The sequence below is a fragment of the Chroicocephalus ridibundus genome, chromosome 20 (assembly GCF_963924245.1).
Source record: "Chroicocephalus ridibundus chromosome 20, bChrRid1.1, whole genome shotgun sequence".
Taxonomy (NCBI): Eukaryota; Metazoa; Chordata; class Aves; order Charadriiformes; family Laridae; genus Chroicocephalus; species Chroicocephalus ridibundus.
Window position 1 is genome coordinate 4,832,303 of NC_086303.1, and position 17,756 is coordinate 4,850,058.

The following is a 17,756-nucleotide window of genomic DNA, read 5'->3' on the forward strand; positions in this document are numbered from 1 at the left end:
GGAGGCTGAGGAAGGGCATGAATTATGCATGATGCTGCAAGTCGCTCTGCCTCCCTGACTGGTCCTTGGACTGTGGCAAGTGAGGTAAAGGCAGAAGAAAAAAAATACCCTCTCCAGGGACCGGCGTGGCGGTTGGCAGCGAGCGAGGGAGCGCGCACGCAAGGAGGAGGAGAGGGAGGAGCACATCCTAATGCAGAGATGCTGCAGTGGCTTTGGGCACACACATCCACACTCGGGCAGGCACCAGCCAAGCGCTGCCTCGCAGCCGAGCCCCCGGCGCACGCACCCGCCCCGCACAAGGTAAGCGCCTTCTCCATCCTTCCCCCAGCCCAGAGGGAGGACGGAGGCTCCGGGTTTCAGGGCACCATTCCCCATCAGAGACAACTTGCAGGCGCGCTCGGCTTTGCTCCGGCGAGAGGGAACCTGCCAGATCCCGCTCGCCTCCGGCGGGGACGGGGAAGGCGGGAGCAGGCGTCGGTTTGGGCTTTTCTCGGCGGGCGATGGCTTTGCGGGCGATGCGGGCTCTGCCTGCGCTGGAGAGGGGCCGGGGGTGGGAGGAAGAGGGGGGGTTATGGCTGTGTCACTTGTGGCAGGGGTGAGCGGCCGAGGTCGACACGGCTGTCAGCAGAAACGTCTCTTACGGAATAAGTCTGAGAATATTTTTCTATTATTGTTACTATTAATTATTACTGTCGTGCTTTTCCTGGTGCATTCTGGCTGGGGGCACTTTGAGAGCCCGCTGGCAGGGTCGGGCATCTTGAACGCGGTGCCTGGGAGGGGTAGAGGGGGGGCTCCCACGGCTCTTGCTGCACAAAACTACTTCAGCATCTCCAGCGCGGGCTGGCGGAGCCCGGAGCAGCCCAAGAGACGTGGGTTTCCTCTCCAGGGAGGGAGGATGAGGAAGACCGCGGTGTCCCAAGTCCTTATACCCCCCCACGCCCCCACCGAGGGCAGAGCAGGGGTGGGAGACGGGGCTGCTCTGGGCACACGGGGGTATTTCTGTGTCTGAGGCTGGTGGGGGCTTTGCAGCCTGTCGGGGAAGCAGTGGGGAGCTGGAGGGGCTCAGTGCAAAGTCGTGGACAAGAACTTGCCCCCCGCAAGGCACCCCCTCACTCCTTCCCACTCGCAGCGGGACGGATGCTGGGATGGAGAAGCAGCCGGCGGCAGGGCAGGCTGGGCTGTGTTTTGGGGGGCTCCAATCCCCCTGTATTAAACTTCCCAAGCTCCCCCCTGCCTTCGCCTCTCACCCAGGCTGACCCCCCGACCCCCCGCCCAGGCTTGCACCACCCCCACCAGCCTCAGCGTTATTTTTCTGGCTGGACTGGAGAGCATTCATAAGAGATTGTCATCTCTCTAAGGAAACACTGGTTGCTTTGAGGATGGGAGGCTGCAGCCTCTACATCCGAGAGCTGGGAGCGACCCCAGCCCTCCCCAGCAGCACCCCCCGGCCCAGGACTCCAGCCAGACGCCAGAACGGCTCTTGCTCCTTCCCAGCCACCTCCAGGCTTGTCCACAACAAGTTCTCAGGGTACAAAGCTGAAGCACAGGCTCTTGCGCGGGATTTAGGAGCGGGTTTGCCTCCACGCATGAACCTCTCAAGGCTGTATATTTGGTACCAAGCGCACCCGACAGCAACAGCTCCAACCCCAAAATCCACTTGCTTTGCTAATACCGGAAAGCGGCGGGTTCCAAACTTTCTAGAAATAACTGTACTTTCCAGGGGTAGATTAGAATGACCCAAGACTAAAGAAAAGAGAAAACGAGGGTCACGTCAAGCCCAGCTGCACGCTCTCCCTGGAGCATGATTAGAGTAGTCGGAGACAAAGGGATGCTAATGCTCTTCTCCATCACCCGATCAATTACTACCGAACAGAGCAACCACGACTTTTGTCACTCAAAATACATCTGCAGAGAATTTAATGGCCTGTGCTATTATTTTCTCTGCAGATTTACCACAAGCAAATCATAGAAGGCAGAAAACTCAACCATGCCGTCAGGGAGGTAGTTCCCACACAGGCACCAGATGCGCCTACACGCGTGGAGGGTCTGGCCCAACGGAGCTGGGAGTCCACGTGGAGACTGAGCTCACGGGCATTAAAGCATGGCCCGGCTGCCCAGCCACCCTGCATGCTTTGTGCATGTCCAAATTATCCATGAAAAGTCACCGATCCCATGAGGGGCAGACACCTCCCCGTGTCTCTCAGTGCCTCCTCCCTTCAGCGACGCTCGCAAACCCCCAGGGCTCCCCCAGCACCTTCTCCATTTGCAATGGCTGCGCCACCACCCCGATCCTGGAGAGCTTTCCTCGAGGTTGCTGGGCACGAAGCAAACCCACGCAGTCACCTGGAACACATCCCATCCCGAGGGAGCCTCCCGACAGCTCCCCAGCTGAGCCGCACGGGGCTCCCTGCTCAGCAGAGCTGCAGGAGCCGGGGAGCCCCGGGCTCGGTGGCCACAGGCTAGCTCCCAGCACCGGGCTCGCCCGCTCTGGCCAGCTCTTCTGCTCAAAACAGCGATGGGTTTTGCTCTGTCTCATGGGGACTGGCTTAATACAGTTAACTACAGCCTGTCGTTATCCTGCGCAGCTGGAGGCACGTCTCTCCCCTTCCTAAATCAGTGCCACGCACTGTCAGCCCGGCTTTCCAGGGATGAGGAACCACGGGTGCCCAGGAAGGTTTTGGGATGGGCCGATGGTCCATCTTGGAAGCCCAGGGCTCTGCAGCAAAGGGAGCACGTCGCTGCAAACATCCCCTTTGCAACAGGTTAGCTTGCAGCGCTGCCGGATAAACAAATACATCACGCAGGAAACCCCAGAATTGACCAGGGGCTTTCAAAAAATGCTGTTAAAGCGCAGGCACACAGAAACAGATAAGGGAAGCTTCCTCAGAGATTCCTTTAAGTGTCAAAAAACATAGATAGAAGGGAAGAAACATTATTAAAATCTGCTGTGATCGGCTGTATCAGGCTCTTTCTAGACACTTTCTGTCTTTTTCTGACACCAGATGTCTTTGGGTGCTTGCGGAGCTGTAGAGAAGGAATAGGTCTCAGCAGACAGGGAAAAAAAGTCAGCTTGAGAGCTATACAAAACCTGCTTCCTTGAACCCAAAATGTTTTCTTCTCCACGACAAACAGTCTCGGTCCCGTTGCTACAAGGCAGTTGTGGGGTCCGTGATCTTACTGGCGAGATGTTTAACACCGCCGCGAGGGAGATGTCCCGAGACCTCAGGGAGCAGGAGAGGTATCCCGCCCACGGCCGGTTGTGAAATACTGAACCCAGCCCCCACCAGCAGCCTAGGTCCTAAATTATTACATGTATTATTTATCGTACAGCCTGTAGAGCTGTCAGCCCTGCACCAGAACGCCATAAAACAGGGAGCCTATGCTGGAGGAAGGAAGAGGGATGCATGCTTTGTGCTGGTTCTTGCTTGTTTTTATAAAGAAGAGAGCAGCCTGGCACTATTTGGAGACCGAATGCTAAAAACCACTTTAACAAAGACAGGCGAGAAGGTCGGACACGGGGATGACGCCTTCCAAGGAGCAAAATAAATATGACACCATTAGAGCGGATGCCCTAACCTTCTCCTAGGAGGGAGAGGATTTTAGCACTGCTTCACCAAGGTCCCTTCCGCCTGGGGTACCGCGTCCCCCTGACACCCCGGTGCCCATCACCCCCAGCATGGCCAGCACAAGCATCAGCGGTGCCAGGAGCTCTGTGGGGCTGGGGGAGATGGCCGGTGCCACGCACGGACCCCCACCACACCGGGACGGCTCTCGCCCTCGCTGCCAGTGTGACTGTACCCAGTGACACCCCCACGGCAGCCAGTGCTGGGGTGACGGGCTGGGACACGGTAGGGCTTCCCCATATAACACACCACCTTCCCGGAGCAGCGTTAGCCAGAAGGTTTCCCCAGTTCCGCGCTTGTTTTTCCTCCCTGCAGCCTCTCCCAGGCTCCTGCCAAGCGATTCCCCAGGCAGCAGAGGGGAGGGGATGGAGCCAGGCTCCATCGCAGGTAGGGAGCTATTTATACCGGTGCCACATCAAAGAGTTTCTGCTGCTGACGCCACGGCAGCACTAATAGCAGAGAGTGGGTGGGTTTGCGCGGCTGGCAGCGCTGTGGATGTCCCGGGGTTTAGGCAGAGCTCCCCACGGCCGAGCTGCGCGCGCTCAGTGCGTGGTGCCGCGCTGCGAGAGGAGAGGAAAACCTGCAGCGTGAAGCTTTATTTGGGGGGTTTTATTTTGGGGAGACAATGGCAGCAGGCGCAGCCAGACCTCGACTCCCTTCCCGTCCCTTCTGCCGGCACGACAGCCCGACATCCAGCCCGCCTCAGCGTCCCCAGGTTCACAACCAGCAAAGCGGCGCGAGGCTGTGCTCAGCTATGCTTAGAGAGCGGTTTGCAATACCGTGAATCTGCAGGGGACCGCCTAGAAGACAATCCCGATATTTGGAACTTTAGCAAGTGTAATCAGGGCATTAACAAGGCTTTCAGGCAGACATCATCTCTCAAACGCCCGTGTGCTAAACTGAAGTCACTTGTGGCCTTGTTTTCAAAGACTTTGAGCATCCTTCCAGCTGCTATCGACTCAGGCTATTGATCGAAATACAAGTCTTCAGGGAGAGCTTAGGAGCTGCATGCTGGCAGCCCGGGTCGAACACGGTGCTCGTGCCCAGCCCTGGAGGCAGCGGGGAAATCCCCTCCCGAGCAAAGCTTCCTCCATCCCCAGCTCCCGGGGTCCCCAACTGGTGTGGGAGGCTCTCCTGGGCTGTTTCTGTTGGTCTCCTTTGCTTTTTAACACACCGTGCTGGTCCCCACGGCGTTTCCTCGGGGCCGAGATGCTGCAGCCGCCCCGGCAGCGCTGCCCGAGGACCACGAGGGCTCTCCTGGAGGTGGCACGAGCCTGGTCCGGCTGCGGGGACACCTCCGGGTCCCACCGAGAGCTTCAGCTCCAAAATCCCGGGGATTTACTAAGGGCTTATTGCAGGAGAGGTGAGGATCACACAGCTCGGGCTGGATTTCCAGCACCCTGAGGCACTAAGGTGATCGCAGCCAGAGACGGGATCTGGCTGGTTCAGGAAGGGGGGGGAAAAAAAAAAAAAAGAAAAAGAAAGAAAAACTAACTGCAAATCTCAGATCTAAAATTCAAACTGCCCAATAGAAGAGCAATAAAGGCCACTCATAACATCACCTGGTTTATTACAATTAGATTTTACCCCTACGGCGACTCCAATGCCAAAACCCGTCCCCTGAACACAGATCCTGGCTTTTTCTCCCCCAAACCCATCACGCCCCAGCCCGTGTCTCCCCAGTGAACGCCAATCCTGGCTTTGTCCCCTGCACAAAGAGATGCTGAGCTGGGCACAAGCACCAGGGCTTGCCTGTCTCGGGGGGAGGAACTTGCTGGCTGGGGGCTGAACCAAAGGAAAACTCCCACTGAGACCCTCTTACAATGAGGTGCCGTGACCCGCGACGTACATGAATGCACCAGCCAATTATTAGGAAAAAGCACTTAAAAGACAACAGAGAAAACAGAGAATACTTGAAGACCGTGCCTTAATGCAGCCGCCCTGCTGGGATCGCATCACAGAGCCCTGCCTGCTCCCTGCGCCGGGATGAGGAGGACTAAACAGGCCTGTTTTGTCCCCAAGTGATGCTAACCCTCTCCCTGCCATAGGCAGGAGTTGCTCTTGGGCATCAGGACCACACATTCACCCCCAAAACACACCACATAATCCACTCGGAGAAGCACAGCTCTTCTCCCAGCACTTTCCTCAAACACGGGTCCATCTAACATAAAAAAAAATAGATGCAAAAGGCACGAGCGTTGCAGCCTCCGTCCCCTCCCGGCAGCGCAGGCTCTCCCCAGCCACACCAGTGATGCATTTACTGAAGCAGAGCCTCCCGTGTCCCACAGGCAGGGCCTTCCCTCCCCTTGCAGAGATTTTTCTCCCATCTTTTCCAGGATATTGGATAATCTATGCTGCCCACTCTCACTGCGCCCCACCACGTCTCTGAGCTGCTCCCCTCCCTTCACCCGCCTCGGGGGGAACGCGCAGGAGCCACTGATCAAATATCGATCCTTATCAAAACCAGCTCCATTGCAATTAAGTTATCAGTGATTGATAAGATGCAGCAGCGCAGCCAAGGGGCTGGCACAGGGCGAGAGCATCGGTCCCAGCGCGTCCCGTCCCCAGTGGGGCTGGGAAAGGGATGCCCAGAGCCTTTCCTCCCCCCGGGGCAGGCAGCACACAGCCTCTGCGCACCGAGGAGTATTAAATACAGAGCTGGGGTCACCACTGACCATTCCCCGGGGCCGTGTTACCCCCCTGCCCGCACACACAAGCCCAGGCGCGGGTACCCCACGCGCCGAGATGTGCCCATCCAGCCGATGCACCCCCGCAGAGCGCGCAGACACGGGGGGGCTCAGCCACCACCCCTCACCCATTTCCCACCCCAAATCCCACAGTCTCCAAAACAATTAATTAGCGCCCATGCACGCACCTCGGCCCTACAAGGTCTGTGGGACCGGGGGGAGAGAGGGAACACGGCATCCCTCCGGATGCTCCGTGTCAAAGGGAGCGGCACATTAGTTTCCATGGATATGGTGATTCAGAATTGCTCCAGATGTAAATCGGTTGGCAGGGCTCTGCCAGGAGGCCCCGCAGCATCCCTGCCACGCAAGGCAGGACCGCGGCACCCAGGCGGTTCCACTAGAAGCGACAGGACCAGAGCCAGACCCAAACCAAACCAACCCCCACCCCAAATACGACCCCACCCCTGAGTTTCGGGGGTGCCCCAGCAAACACACTTCACTTTTCTTCCAGCAGAAGCAAGACAGGTTTGTAGAGACTGAGATTTTGCTGCTTGACTTCATTTCTAAAAATACAATCTATTTCAGCCAACAGCTCCCAGAGGCAGGCAGGACGCTGGAGGCTCTCGCTAGGGAAGGGACAGGGACACAGAGGCCATGCTGGGGGTTAAGACCACGCACAGCTGAGGCAGGACACCCCAAACTGGCAGCAGTCACCAACGTTGCAACACAAACCAGTCAGGGCTACAGACCACACAGAGACCCAGAGCAAACCCACAGCGCCAGCTCCCAGTCACCCCAGTGACACCAGCCCCAAGGGAACCCAGGTCACCCTTCCCAGCCACATTAAGAGGGAAAACCCGCACCCATCCCCTCCCAACAGGGTCCTTCCACACCACGGCTCCCCATCCTCCTCCTCTGGGTGCTGAATACCCGCAAAATTAAACCTTTTTCTCTCCTCTTTCCCCCCTTACCTCTCTCCGTCACACTCCGGTCTCTGCACTGAGCTGGGAGAGCAGAGCCCAGCCCTGCCAGCAATTACACTAACGAGGGCTGGCTGCAATTGCTCACACCTGGGACACAGGGCAAGGGCAGCGGCTCTGGGGGCTGTGGGTCACCCTGGCCTGTGAGAGCCCCCTGCTCGGCGGCTCTGCTCCCACCCTGGCACTCAAACCTTCTGCCATGGACCATCTCCCTTGTCCCCGAGCTGGGCTGTTGAACATCACAGCCATGGCACCGCATCTCCCCTGCAGGCTGCCAGCCTTCCCCAGGTGCAAAAGCAGCGAGGGCAGACAGACAGACAGACAGACGGACGGATGGGCGGATGGGACACACCGGCTTTAACCCCCCACCTGGGCATGAGCTCCCCCAGCAAAGCCTTCCCGCGGCAGGACGTGCCGTGCTGGGCACCGCAGCGTGGTGCAGAGTGTGCGTGCGTGTCCCCGGTGCCAACGCCTCAGCCCACCGGGCAATAACAAATGCATCCAGACGGCAGAGCCAGGCTCCAGCCCCGGCTGCGGGGGGCGTCGCGGCGGCTCAGCAGGGAAGGAGGCCGGGCTGTGAGCACCATCTGCTCCCGCAGCCCCGGGCCAGGGGCTCCGAGCATCCTGCACCAGCCTCGGCTCCTCCTGGGCAAGCACAGCCGGGGGGAGAGCTCTCCTCCGCCAGGTCCGCGCTCTATTCCCTCCCTCTGCCCCCTGCCCGGCTCCTCGGGGCGACGTCGGGAACATCGTGCCCAGGGGAGGTGAATGCGCCCATTGCAGGTGAATCCCACCCCGCAGCGGTGACAGCAGCCACCCTGTGGGCTCTGTCCTGGGCGAGGGTGACAGGGTGGGACAGGGACAGCGGGGTGTCGCTGATGGCCAGGAGCCTCCCCAGGGAGAGCTGCTCCTCTCCCCCAGCTTGCAAGACCTGCCCCGAGATCTTCTCCAAAGGCAGAGCCTTTGGGACTTTTCTAACATGCCAAGAGCGACCCAAACCCACCCGGGCAGGAGAGGGGGCACCCAGGACCCCCCCCCAGCTACTGCTAGAAGTGTTTTTGGGACATGGCTCTGCCACAGCCGGGGACAAAGCCAGAAAGCAGTGCCCGCAGCACTCCTCTCCATCAGGAGCAGCGTCCCCCCAGTGCCTGCAGACAGGTTTGGTGTCCTTTATGGGGCGACTGGTGAGCCTAGGGAGGGCTGAGCCCCACCGCAGGGCTCTGAACCCCTCCGAGGGTTCCTGTGGTCCTCATTTGGACCTGGGGGACTTCACTGGGTTTTGGGTGGCTCAGGATTTCTGCGTCAGCAGCCGGACCAACAGATCTGAACCCAAAAAAGCTGGGGAAAGACTGAATCCAGAGTTTGCATCTAAATCAACCCCTCCCCAGCACAGGCAGTTTTACAAGAGGACAGATACATTACAAGAAAACCATTTGCAACTCATTGAAACATGCTGTTCTGGAGATGGACAAAATGTACCTAACCTTGAGGAGGTTTTGCAAGCCAAAATCCAGCAACGATCAAAAGCGTGCCCTTTCCAGCCTTAGCGACGATCCCTAATGAAAGGGACACTCGCAGCACAGGACAGATTCCTGCGTCACCCACCCTGGGGAGCAATCCTCCCCCGGGGAACGCTGCAGCAGAAGGAGCTGCCCCACTTAACACCCAAATGCTCGTCTCACCACCCTAAGTACAGGAGATTGAATTACGCTCATTTATCCTGGCGGTATGTTGCACTTTGCCCGTGATGGCCATGTCGGCTCTTGTTAAAGCCCGTCTCCTCCCGAAAGCCATTTCTGCCCCTCTCTCCCCATGCCCGGACTCCTGCCGGAGTTCCCTCCTCCAGGCGACGCTGCTCCACAGCCAGAACCGGGGCCGCGGGCGCTGGACCAGGCAGCGTCTCCCCCCGCAGAGGCTCAAGAGGACTCAAACTCTCTCTGTAGCTCCTTAACTCTGCCTCTGCGATAATGGAGCTCCCAGGGGCTCCCGAGGAAAGGGCTAATGCGCGTGTTTTCAAGTGTGCCCATGCCTCCCTTGCCACTGGAAGTATTAATGACAGCATCCATTAGCAGGGATGACAGATCCCCTTTCAGTACAACAGAAGGCTCTCGAGTGACTGTCAAAATACCCTCTGAAGAGGGGAAAGAACAGGTCCCTGTGGGCTCTCTTCTAATTAAGGATGGCGAGCAGGCCTAACTATCAGATGCAAAGTGCACATCCCCACTTTGGAGAAGTTCAGAGTCAGACGCAGGACCCACGGCTCGGGGTCGCGGCTCTAAGATGCCCCCGTGGTCCCAGCGCAGCCCCGGATGCAATCCCGTGGCGTCAGGCCCTCGGGCACCATTCGATCGTGGCACTTAGGCGATAAGACAATCAGGAACACGCAAAACAGTATCCGAGAGGATTATTTCATCCAGTCTCTAATTGCGAACAAATACAGCATCAGCACTTGTAGAAATTGCTCCGTTACTCTCTCACGTGTTCGTTTGCTGTGGGTTGTACCTGGAGCTCTCCCTCGTCATCACATTCCGAATTTTTTACAAAGGAATGAAAGCAGGGGTTGGGCTGAGGCTGGATTTAAAAGAACAAACCAGCAGCATCTCCCCGTGCCCCAGCGCAGGCCGTGGCACCGCGGCACCGCACACCTCCTCCTTGGAAAGGACCCCGGGCGCTTCAGGAGCAAATACACGTCTGGGGGGGGGGGGGGGGGGTTTGGAGCAATGGAAGGGACGGACACAAGGAAAAGAGAAGAGAAAATGATGTGAACATTAAGGATCAGAGCAGATGTGGAGGTCGGGGTAGAAAGAGGGAAGCTGCAGAGCCAGAGCTGGCAGCAGAACTGGGGATCAAAGCTCTAGTTTACATCATAAATAATGAATCAATAACTAATTAAATAATTCAAACCAGCTTAATTTTTACAAGATACCAGCTTTGCTCGGCCACGGGGAAGGAAGCCGAAGGGGGATGCCGTCAGAAGTATTCCCGCAGAAGGGCATCGCAGCCCACCCTCCTCTCCCTCCTCACCAGCCCTTGGCACCGCCGCCTGTGCAGGCGAAAGCAGCCTGGGGGGGGGGCTCGGCTGCAGTATCCCCTTTCGTACAGCAGAAAGTGTGAAGTGCTGATAAACCAGAGAGGCAGCAGAGGGGCAGGAGCAGCCCGGAGGAGCTGGAGGCCAACGCCGCCTTCCCCGACCTCCTCACGCTGCCCTCTCCTTATTAAAAAATAACAAAAAATCCAACTTTCCCACACTCTTTCCTATTTGTTTTAAAAGCGAGAGGAAAAACGAGCAGAAGGGAGCAAAGCTGCAGGCAGAGGATGGAGCCTCCGAAAACGGGGCTGGCAGCAATGGAGCAAGACTCTCTCGCTTTAATTTGCTGCCGCTGGGTGTAGGAACAGCGTCGGTGCTCACTGCCTGTCCCAAACCCCGGGCATTGCAACACGCCGGTGAAGAAACCAAACTGCAGAGAGTTGGAAAAGTCAACTTCTTAATTAGTGCAGCGCTGGCGTTGCCTGTGAGCCCACATCGCAGCACTGCCTGCAAAACAGACCCAGCAAAAAGCTGGTCCTTGTCCCAAAGTGCTTACGACGTGAGCACCAGCCACAGGAGGGGGAAGCAGGCAGAGGGGGAAGGCAGGGAACAATGAGGCAGTGTTAGCTGAAAGGCCGTGGGTTCAGGACACCATTTGGGGCATGATTCTCGTTGACATCAAGTGATTTCATGTGACTGACTCGCTTTGGGGATGCTGGGACAAACTGCGTGGAGCAGTTTTCATGCCGATGCGTCTCACGCCCTTCCCCGCTTTGTCCCCGAATGGCCTGGCTGTGGCACCGCTCCGTCCTCTCCCGCCGGTTCTTCATGGCAGGGGTCCCTCCTTCCCCGGCCACGCAGCGCAATTAAGCACCAGCCTTATTTAGGGGCCTGGCATATAAAAAGTATTTCAGCAGGGCAGGCGGGCTGGGCTCTGCTCTCAGCGCTGGCCCGGCAGGGAGGCTGGGATCCAGCCCTCTGGCCCCCGCAAGATAAAAACCGAGGAGGATTTGGGATGGCGGGGGGGTGTGTGCGTGTTTCTCCTCCCTTTCAAGTGTTTCAGCAAAATCTCCTCTTTGGGGTGAGGACACAAAGAGGGCAGGTGGCTCTTCCCACCCCGCCAGGGTCCCCGCAGGCAGGACGAGGAGCAAACACGGGACTATCGCTGTTTGCTCAGGTGCGTTTCAAGGGCTGCTATTAATGAGCAGGGCACGGGATATATTTTTTTTTAAAGCAGCCAGGCGCAGGGGGCCGCATCCCATGGGATAACGAGCTAATCCCTGCTCGGAGGAGCAGCTCTGCCTGCTGGGGCGGACAGATGGGCAGGGAGAGGAGTGGAAGCGGCACCAGCTGGAGCAGAGGGATAAGCAGCACTCGCAGCCCGGCTCTTGGCAGCGCCTTCAGCCCCAGCTCACCGGGGTGGGCGTTCGGGAGGGCACCGGGGAACACGGGGCTCCGCCGGGCTGTGGGGCTCCTCCATGCGTTAATTCAAAAGCGTTTGTTAACAAAGAGGGGGGGAAAAAAACACCCCAGCCTGGAGTTAGAAGGAAAGGGGTGCGTGCTCTGAAGCTGGTCCCACGGTGGGTTCAGCCGGGAGAGCGCAGGGACCGGGGTCTGCACAAACAGCTCAGGGGGTTTTTTTTGGAGTTTTTTAATTTTGGAGAGACCTCGGAAGTGGTGAGTCTGCAGAGGGGTCTGGAAATCACCGCTCCACCTATCAACGCGTCTCACGGCATCAAGAAATGCCTCGGTGCTCCCTTATCTCTTGATTAACAATTCAAAGGCGTTAATCTTAGCTGGGGTGCAGTGCGTGGGGACGAGCTGGGCTCCCCCCAACCTCTCCGGAACAGGAGACTTGGGGCTGGCGTGACACCCAGAAGCAGTCACCGCCTGCCTGAAGAGTTTCAATTAAAGACACCTTTTCCACAAAATAACAAGAACAAATTATTTCTTCCTTCTCCCTCCCTGCCACCAATATCCTGTGTGCTTCTGGCTTTGCGTTTTTTAATAAAAAATGGTACGAAGGAAGCATTATTTTTGGAGGAGGAAGAAAGAACAGCGCATAGTAAGGGTGGAGGAACAATAATTTCCCAACCAGATCTGTCATGTCAGAGAGAAAAAGAGCTCCTTCAAACCCCAGCGTGTTCCTCACCAGGCAGCTGGACATGACTGTCACCCTGGGCCCGTGGCCAGCAGGGACGCGCAGCTGGAGGCCCCTCGCGCGGAGCCGCAGCAGCGTGGCAGATGACCCCTTTCTCTGTCCCTCGCAGGGCTGCTGTCCCCAACCACCCGCAGAGGCGCCGCCGCGGAGGCTGTAACCTGGCCGGAGGTGCAGGATGGGAGTCGCCGCTGGATTTCTCCGCACATCCCTACCTGTCCTCACCGCCCTGGGTAAGAGCAGCCGCTCGCCTCTCCCGGCTGGAGGTTTCCATGGGGAGCCGAGAGGGGCTGTTCGGAGGTGCCAAGCGGGACATTACAAAATCACAGAATCGTAGGGTTCTGTGGAAGGGCCCTCTGGAGATCATCCCCTCCAACCCCCTGCCGGAGCAGGGTCACCCAGAGCAGGTGGCACAGGAACGCGTCCAGGCGGGGTTGGGATGTCTCCAGAGACGGAGACTCCCCCACCTCTCTGGGCAGCCTGTGCCAGGGCTCTGCCACCCTCAGGGTAAAGAAGTTCCTCCTCATGTTGAGATGGAACTTCCCATGGTCAGGTTTGTGCCCGTTGCCCCTTGTCCTGTCCCTGGGCACCACTGAGAAGAGCCTGGCCCCATCCTCCTGACACCCCCCCTTGAAGTATTTATAAGCGTTGATAAGGTCCCCCCTCATTCATCTTTTTTCCAGACTGAAGAGACCCAAATCCCTCAGCCTTTCTTCATTAGAGAGATGTTCCAGTCCCCTCAGCATCTTGGCAGCCCTTCTCTGTTCCCTCTCTAGCAGTTCCCTGTCCTTCTTGACCCGGGGAGCCCAGAACTGGACACAGACGTTGCCTGGGGCATGCCATGTACGTGCTGTGTTGCTGCCCGGGACGGGTCCCTCCCTGCTCCGCACTGGGCTTGTGCGGCTGCAGCGATGCCGCAGCCCGATTCTCCCAGGTGGGACATGGGGAGAACCAGGGGATGCCTCTGTGCTACGTCCAGCCTCTGTTTGTACCACGCAGGAAAGAGGACAGGAATGGCTGACACACAGGTCTCCCCGTTCCTAAACTCAAATGTAGGTGAAATGCAGGAGATGCAGCTCCTCGGGCAAAGCCTTGGCAGGAGCAGTGCCCTCTGCAGCCCGTGCTGCCCAGGCTCCTTCTGGCCTCGACACATGGAGGAATTTCCTCCTGCCAGCAGGACTCGCTCCCAGCGAAGCCACTTCGCCTGCCAGTTTTTCTAGGGATGCGTTTTTGGCCATACCCTGCCTGCAAAGATTCCCCCATCCATCGGGGGACCGTTTCTGGAGCTCAGGGAGTCTCAGGCTGCACTCTGAAGGTCCCCTTTTCAGGAGGGAGACATTTCATTTCAGACAACTGAGAATTAGATAATGTCTTCAAGCTAATTCATCATCCCAGGCAGAGACTGCTCGCCTGTCCTTATAAATATCTAATTACCTTTTAATGTTCTCTGGATCCCCGAGGAGGCAGAGGGAGGGGTGCCTGCCCTAGATTGGGAGGCAATTAGCCTGTTTGGAAATTGGTCTGACCCAAATCTGGTAGAGGCAGCGAGATGGAGTTGGGCTCTCCCATTAACCAGCTGAGTTCGTGCGACTTGCTCCCCGTCAAGGCTGAGCCCGCAAAAAAATATGCTTCACTGTAAAGCCTGGGGGGGTTATTTTCTCTTGACCTTTGGCTGATGATGGAATGGATCTCAGGAGCCAGCTGAGAAATCCTCACCGGCAACCTGAGTGGGGGACCAGGGACAAAATAATGGCAGCTATCGATGGGGCTCAAGGAAACACTCCAAAGGTGGTGAAGACCTAAAGCCTCCAGGTCTCCAGCCCTGGGAAGCTGGGATGGCAACGTCACCCTTCCCTCCACTGTACCACTGAAAGGATGACATCCCAGGGATACGTAAAGGTTTAAAGCTTATGAAGTGCAGAGAGACAACTCTCTAACAAACAGGGCTGTCAGGAAAGTCTAAAAATCTCTCTGGCCTTTCTTCATTCAGTAAAAGCCATCGAAAATCTTGAAATCTAGTGCTAGCCAAAGCGCTGTCCCTTTGTTCCTCAGAAAGCTTCTCATTAAAAATAACCCTCTGTTCCTCAGAGAGCTGCTCTTTAAAAATAACCGCTTTGATTTTGTGCACGTGTGTGTGTGTGTGTGTGTGTGTGTGTGTGTGTTCAGATTTCCTATAAAACCAATTAATTGCCCAGCTCCCTCATGCGCCAAGGCTTCGGGCTGTGGCCAGTGCTGCGGAGCTATGGCTATGCTGCCCGTGCCCAATAAAAGGATTGCTGCTGATGTCCTCAGAAACCAGAATACATCTTGGAAAACATTCAACTGAGACATTTATCATTTCCTGGTCTCCGAAGCTAGTGCGGAGCTCAGCACAAAGGGCAAGCGTTCAGCCTCCTGGACACCTGGGCTTTTCAGGTCTGACTTTCAGCACATTCCAAATACTAATAATAATACAAAACTGCCCTGCCAGAAATAGGCCAGCGCCGCCGCACGAGGCAGTCACGCCCCTGCTCGCTGCAGTGGCAAAGAGATAAGGTTTGAGCTTTGTCTATTCCAGCAATACCTGGTATAAAGTTTGGGATTTTTTTCTAAGCACGGAGACCCCTGTGTCCTTGGTGGTGTATTTCACGATATGGTATTTTTCTCCCAAATAACAGCACAAGTCACTCTTGGGGCACTGTGGGGAATGTACAAGCGTTTCTGCAGCTTTTTCCAAATCTTAATTTTCAGATGTTCCATTTTCAGCTATTGGCGCTAACATTTATTTTTCCTAATAATGAATGTTGTTCTAGAGAGGCGTAGCAGCGTATTTACCATCACTTCTGCTCTCCGAGCTGGATTTTAACACAGAAAGTAGGGCTGCATAGGGCATGCCCCATTCTGAGCCCATCACGCCGCTTTGTGGATATTTGGCTTGAAGACCTTTCTTTTGTGCTCGTTTTCTCCGCACTACCCGAATGAAAGACCCCACGGAAGGCACCTGTTTTGGTAACACTAAAAATTAGAGTCCGGGCATGACAGAAGTAGCCCAGACAATCAGTCTCAGGGATTTACCGCTCTGCTTTGCTCTCAATCCTTAGTTCTACCCATGCCCTGAACTTGTAACTGTTTAATTATTACTTTAATCTCACAGTTGTTTTGCTTAATGAGTGAGATCCAGGCGTTTCACCCCCAACACCCACCAGACACCTTGGAAGTGCAGATAAAAATTCATCCGAACTGGCATTGATTACATTTGAGAAAATCAATGTCTGACAGTTGTAGTCCGTAACCTTGGCAGAGAAAAAGCGACAGCAGCGGACAGCAACGGGGTGCAGACTCTGGGTGGAATCAGAAGGGATGATTAGCATAATTTGGCTTGATTGGGAAAGAGCACCCCATGAGAGAAAGCATGCATGTGAGTGTTAATAAAATATATTTGATTTGTTAAATAAATAGAAATTATTTACCATACGCTACCTATTAATCTCAAAATGTAAAGCTGTTACATCTTAATCCATTCACTACCATCTATCAGAACACAATTCATACGCTACTTTCTTATTAATTCTCCATTAACTCATGATTATTTTCCCTGCTGGCCAGCAGAGTTATTTCCAGCTGCGACTCGCTCAGCACAGCCATTGCTGACCCAACCGCAAGACGACTTCCAGCTTACACAAGCTTCTCCTTTGTGAATATAACTATTTCAGAAGGAAAATGGCACCTGCACTGATTTGGAGAGAATACAACCCTCAAAACGCTGCTTTTCTCTTATTCCAAAGTATTAGGAAGAGTATTAGAGTCCCTCTCCCCTGTGTGACACCGGGGACCACCAGGCTCCTGCCTGCACGCGGCTCCCTCGCAGCAGCACGTCCCCGCTGCCGGTGCCGAGGGCTGGGTAATTGGCTGCTGCTCGGACACAAGGAGCAGCCGACAGCTGCTCTGAACCCACCGAGCCAATTAGCGCAGCCCCTCATCCCGTCTCACCCTCATCTCCGCATGCAAGAGCAGCCGGAACATGAGACGAACCCCAGGAGTTACAGGTAAAGAGCTGCTTCCCCCGAGCCCAGGAGAGCTGAGCTGGCCGTTCCCTGCTGGAAGTTACTCTTGCATAAAACATCACACTTACTGGAGTCACTTAATTTAACTAGTGACCATGCTGTGTACTGTAGGGAAGGAAACAGATTGCTGGTTGGCATGGCAGTTTTAAGACAGTTATTAATTCAATTACAAAGCATGGAAGGATCCCGGGGCTAGCTAAGCATCTCGGAGCTTATCACTGTGGAGGCAGAGGGGGACTGCGCCGGGAACACACTGCCTTGAGGTGGCTCCATCCCTGCAAAGGGCCAGGCGTCTCTCAGGGTGCCAGGGAGAGAACAGACTTGCTGGCGATCGCTATCCCACCAGCCGCTTCTGCAGTGAGGTGATTTCCAGGCAGCTTCTGCTTTGTTCTTACTTATTTGCACTGCCATTTCCATAAAGCCTGTGTGGCAGCGGGTCTGCTAGCATTTGCCATTTATCTGAGACACGGAGTCACTGAGAACAGTGCCAGGTCACTGGCACCTTCCAGTGAAACATCGTCACCACGCCAAAGGGTGGCCTGGGCACAGTGTCGGAGAAGGCAGGCACGTTCTTATGTTCCTCTTGTGCCTATGCCCGAGCCACGCTCACAACAGCAAGATCAGAATCAAACCCGTGTCTGAACACTACAGAGGAAGCTTCAAGCTCATCCCATTAGTTCAAAAGCAGAACGATACCGGCAGCATCGGTTTGCACACCAGCAAACGGCAGGTTCGAGTCGTCAAGTTGATGATGATGCAGACGCAGGGATGGAGGGGATCTGCCAGGCGTGTGCAGGGAGGCGGTGGCTGAGCTGAGAACTCACCGCGACGATCCAGGTTCTCCTCTCTCCTCCCTTGTCCTGGAGAGGACTCAGGAGGAACCGACCAGCCAAAGTTTGTACAGAGAGAGGAAGAACCAGCGTGTCTTCACTGCCAGGGACAAGGAGGGCATCCAGGGGTTCCCAGCTCCAGTCTTGTCTGTACGTGGTTTTCCAAGAGGCGTGTGTCAGTACTCCTTCGCCTGGACGTCTTTAAGCATGTCTGGTCCCCCTGGCATGGCAGAGACGGTGTGAGATGCTCAGCAGGAAACACACACTAAATGTCCCAAGCCATGGCTGGGGCTGGGCTGTGGTGACAGATGGGTTGTGATTTTCACGTTGCTCCTTCTTTTATTCTAGATGCAGTTCTCACGCTGCCAGGGACACCCTACAAAACTAAAAATGAGAATCTTTAGAAAAAA

The 17,756-nt window shown here is 56.0% G+C and overlaps 2 protein-coding genes across 3 annotated transcripts in view; one reads left to right on the forward strand and one right to left on the reverse strand.

The window, feature by feature from the left end:
• CNTN2 (contactin 2) overlaps positions 1-17,756 on the forward strand; it is a 33,954-nt gene continuing 16,198 nt past the window's right edge. For both annotated transcript variants that reach the window (XR_010073843.1, XM_063356887.1), the window contains exons 1-2: positions 1-300; positions 12,586-12,706. Coding sequence is in view for 1 of the 2 variants with exons in the window: in XM_063356887.1 (XP_063212957.1) it covers positions 12,652-12,706 (55 nt within the window). In the remaining variant the exon portion in view is untranslated. The remainder of the gene's footprint in view (positions 301-12,585; positions 12,707-17,756) is intronic.
• RBBP5 (RB binding protein 5, histone lysine methyltransferase complex subunit) overlaps positions 15,840-17,756 on the reverse strand; it is a 40,104-nt gene continuing 38,187 nt past the window's right edge. The window contains exon 14 of the mRNA XM_063356890.1: positions 15,840-17,730. Within this exon, the coding sequence (XP_063212960.1) occupies positions 17,723-17,730 (8 nt within the window). The 3' untranslated portion in view covers positions 15,840-17,722. The remainder of the gene's footprint in view (positions 17,731-17,756) is intronic.